General features: G+C 43.6%; 1 protein-coding gene across 1 annotated transcript in view; it reads right to left on the reverse strand.

The window, feature by feature from the left end:
* Positions 1-145: 145 nt before the first annotated feature.
* Positions 146-4596, reverse strand: part of LOC103797245 (mitochondrial 10-formyltetrahydrofolate dehydrogenase-like) — a gene marked incomplete at its 5' end in the record, with an annotated part of 12721 nt that continues 8270 nt past the window's right edge. The window contains 3 exons of the mRNA XM_009069442.1: positions 146-241; positions 1728-1853; positions 2999-3133. Coding sequence (XP_009067690.1) covers positions 146-241; positions 1728-1853; positions 2999-3133 — 357 coding nt within the window. The remainder of the gene's footprint in view (positions 242-1727; positions 1854-2998; positions 3134-4596) is intronic.

Genomic DNA, 4596 nt, shown 5'->3' on the forward strand with positions numbered 1-4596 from the left:
GGACTTGATGATCTTGGAGGTCTATTCTAACCCGGTTGATTCTATGATGTTTTTTTAAACACTACTTGATCAACTCTGATCTAAAAGCACCATGACAACTATTTTCATTAACTTTACCTTCAAACTTCTGCTATTTTGAATATTTTTACCTGACAACATGCATAGAGGATGCTCCAGATTTGAAGAAGTCTGTGGAATCCTCAATTACAGGAACATTGCTTAAAATTCCCTTCCAAATAGCCTAATAATACATAAAAATAACAGAGGCAATAATGAATAATCCCTTAATTGCAAGATGTATTCATCAAATCATATTTTCTAAGGTGTCTGTGCCTAGAACATGTGTTATTTCAAAGGTTTCTAAAACACATTTATTTTAAGAGGGTCTAGAACAGTCTAGAGACCTGATATCAAACATACATTTTCCAGAATAATTGTCTGATCAAAATATAGTATTTTGTCCATGATAATTTCACCTAATCAGGCAAGATACGTAAATGGTACAATTGTAATTTTCAGTCCCATTGTTTGAAGAGTTTTATTCTCCAAATAACAGCTTCCCATTGCATTATGGAACACACAGAGCAAGGACAGCTTAGAGCACTTTGCGACTAGTCTGATGGCACTTCAGGCACCCACACAGAGCTGGGAAATAGTTTAAGCTGCATGTGTGAGATGGTAATGAATAGTCATAATGAGATTTCAGACATAGCCAGTAGTGTGATGAACTGATGAGTTTGTATGTCGTTTTGCTGTTTCCTCAGTCAGTCAATAGCTCCAGGCAGCATTTAGGTTGCTGGCAAGCAGGGTCAAGGTAATCTTGAAGCTGCAGTTGAAATTATTAGCGCATCAAGCTAACTGACCTCTGCCAGAAGTTATTAACCCTGTAGCAGAGTTAGCAAAAATCGGAGTTACCATAACTGATCCCACAATTACTGTCTGTGTATACTCTGTAAAGTGACACACAAGTACTCTACTGAATTCCCAGTTCCACCTGGATTAAAGTCAATAACTAAACATTCAGCCCCATATTCTCTGAGTACATCTATGATTCATTTGTTGTTGCACAAAAATCTAATGACAAATCTGGCTTTCAGCTAAGCCCCTGACACCTACTACAGAGGGATGGATTTCAGGACAGGGCAGGAAAGTGCCTCTCTGGATCTTCCTGCTCCAGCTGTCCCTTCCCTCTTCCAGCCAGCCCCTTGTGTGGGGTTGTGATACAAGGAGACAGAGCACACAGGTACAGTGAGAAAACTGCTGCTTTTCTCTTTCAGACAGCCGTTCTAAGACTCTGTGGAGTTTGTTCAACAAGACCATGCTGAGCACATCCTAGTCGTTGACACCACAGTGAAGAAAGGATTTCACAACTCTCCAAGACAGTCAGTGTTGAGAACATCAGAGCTGTGATGCAAAGGTCCATTTGGTTTTCCACTCCCACCTTCAATATTCATAGATATTTTACCATATAGGTATTTACTACAGCTGATCCTACAATCACTGTCTGTGTATCTGAAAGGAAACTCTGTAAAGTGACATACAAGTACTCTACTGAACTCCCAATTCCACCTGAATTAATGTCAGGAACCAAACATTCATCTCCATATTCTTTGAGTACATTTTATCAAAAAACAATTTGCATGACTAAACAAAAGACATATCTTGCCAGTAAGTATGTACTGCTTTTGTCTGAAGCAATGTCCTACTAAAGCAGTTTATTGAATTACCCTAATATCTTCTGCCATCTTTTTCTCCTCTTCTGTAAGTTCCAGGGCAGCTGTTTCATCGGCAGAGAAATATTTAGATGCAAGGATCATTCTTCCATCCTCAAACTGCAGATTTCTCACTAGCACCTGAAAAATGAGAGGATATGATTTTAAATGGTCTGTCAGGTACATCCTTGTGTGAAGAGTTTTTTGGCATTAATATGGTCACTGAAAGAGTTAAATAAGTGGTTTGCAGGGAAGCTGATGATGTAGGAAATTAAGCACCAGCTGCTCCTGCCTGTCTTTCAGATTCTTTCCTAGTATCAGAATCATAGAATCATCAGGGTTGGAGGAGACCTCTAAGATCATCAAGTCCAACCATTAACCTGTCACTGCTAGAACCCCTAAACCCTAAACCATATACTCCAGCACCAGATCCAGATGCCTCTTAAACACCTCTAGGGATGGTGACTCCACCACCTCCTTGGGCAGTATTCCAGTGCCTGAACACTCTCACAGGGAAAACATATCTCCTAACATCTAATCTGACTCTGCCCTGTCTCAGCTCAAGGCCATTCCCTCTACTCCTCTCCCTGCAGCCATGGCAGGACAGACATCCCCCACCTCTCTCCAAGCCCTGTCAGGGAGTTGCAGAGAGCCATGGGGTCACCCCTGAGCCTCTTCTTCAGGCTAACCAAGCTCAACTCCCTCAGCCCTTCCCCATGTTCTCCAGCCCTTTGCTGCCCTCATTGCCCTCGGCTCCTCGGCTGGCTCCAGAGCCTCAATGCCCAGCTCCAGAGCCTCAATGCCCAGCTCAGCAGTGAGTGCCCAAAGCTGAGCACAGCACTGAGCTGTGACCTCCCCAGTGCCGAGTCCAGAGGGATGAACATTGGCCTAGTCCTGCTGCCACACTGTGCTTGAGCCAGGCCAAGATGCCCTTGGCCACCTTGGCCACCTGTGCACACTGTGGGCTAACACTGAGCCGCTGCCACCAGCACTGCCAAGTCCCTTTGGGACCAACACCTCTCTCCCCACTCCTCCCCCAGCCTGGAACTGTATGGGGTTGTTGTGCCCCCGAGGGCAGAACCAGCACTTCAACATTAATACATTTTACTCCATATGGAAAGAATATGGATTGAATGAGAAACAAGTCATAAATGTCTCTTGATAAACTCCAAGCGAATTAGCTGTCATTAGCAGCTGGATTGGTACAGCCTGACAATTCCACATCAGTGGCACTTCTTGCTGAGGTTATTCTATCCATGTTTATGTTTGCCAGACTGAGCACTTACCATCTTCCCATCATTTCCAAAAACGACTAGACCATTCTTAGTTACAAGTCCAGGTCTTGAAGCACCTTTTATTACCAGCTCTTGTCCAGCAGGCACTGAAGCATCAAGTAATGATGACCCATAAAGAGTAACCACCTAAAAATAAACATAAGTGCACAGACTCCAAACATGCTTTAAGATTTTAACAGTTTTATAATGCTGTTTTGAAGCTTTAATATCATCTAAATAAAATATAAGGACTTACACATGGAAAACATATTACAACATTATTTCTGTATCTTTACAACACATAACATGTAAAACTCTGCAAGCTGCCTAAACCTGCAGAGCTGCTTAGCTGTGACAATGTGGAACCAGCGCAGGAAGGGAACTTTGTCAGTGCATGGCCAGGGTGAGAGAGCAGCAGCAGCATGACTGTGGCTGGTGGAGCTCAACTCTGCTTCCTGCTGGCAGTGCTGGACACTGCCTCTGTCTTGGGCCCTTCTGTTCCTTCTGGCTTCTCTAACCAGCCGCAGTTCCTGGGCACTAGAGCAGAAACAGGCTACTGGAGCAGCTGGCCAGCAGATGACTAGTGGTTAAGTAACAAAATCTGGACATCACAGCCAGAAAAGATAATGTGATTTTTAAATTATTTTAGGTAAGTACAGTGTGGATTAAGTATATGGCATTCATAGAATCATAGAATTTAAGGGTTGGAATGGACCTTACAGATCATCTAGCCCCAACCCCCTGCCATGGCAGGGATACCTCCCCACTAGATCAGGTTGCTTAAGGCTTCATCCAACCTGGCCTTGAACACTGCCAGGGTCGGGGCAGCCACAGCCTCCCTGGGCAACCTGTGCCAGTGTCTCACCACCCTCACAGGAAAAACTTTTTTCTCACATCCAACCTAGACTTTGCCTCCTTCGTTTGAACCCATTATGCCATGTCCTATTATTCTTAATACACTGATAGGAAGTAGTTGCTTTTGGATACAATGAGACAATTTATTTCTGCAAATGATCTAGGCCCAAATGTCCTTAAAATAAAATCTTCTAGTACTTCAGCAGCTCATGATGCTTCATTTTTGATGTCAATACTGTGTTGTCCACTGTACAGCATGGGCTGCATTATACTGCAATACTTCCCCAAGTGACTGGCACACTCTGCTTCTCCTCTTCTTACCTTTGCACCATGCCCCATTGTTATGTTTTTTCAGTTGTTGTTCTTCTCTATCTTTGAATGAAATGAATCTATGATTAAAAAACTCCTAACTACTGTGCTCTATATATTTATTTAGGGTCCTAGTCTAGATTTATACAAAACACGCAGTCATAGAATCATAGAATCATAGACTCAACCAGGTTGGAAAAGACCTCAAAGGTCATCAAGTCCAACCCTACCGTAGTTGCTAGACCATGGCACTAAGTGCCACATCCAGTCTCAGCTTGAAAACCTCCAGGGATGGTGAATCCACCGCCTCCCTGGGCAGCCCATTCCAACGCCTGATCACTCTCTCCTTAAAAAATCTCTTCCTAATATCTGACCTAAACCTCCCCTGGCTGAGCTTGAGTCTGTGCCCTCTTGTCCTCCTGTTGGTTGCCTGGGAGAAGAGACCA

Source organism: Acanthisitta chloris, unplaced genomic scaffold (genome assembly GCF_000695815.1).
Source record: "Acanthisitta chloris isolate BGI_N310 unplaced genomic scaffold, ASM69581v1 scaffold43482, whole genome shotgun sequence".
Lineage (NCBI taxonomy): Eukaryota > Metazoa > Chordata > Aves > Passeriformes > Acanthisittidae > Acanthisitta > Acanthisitta chloris.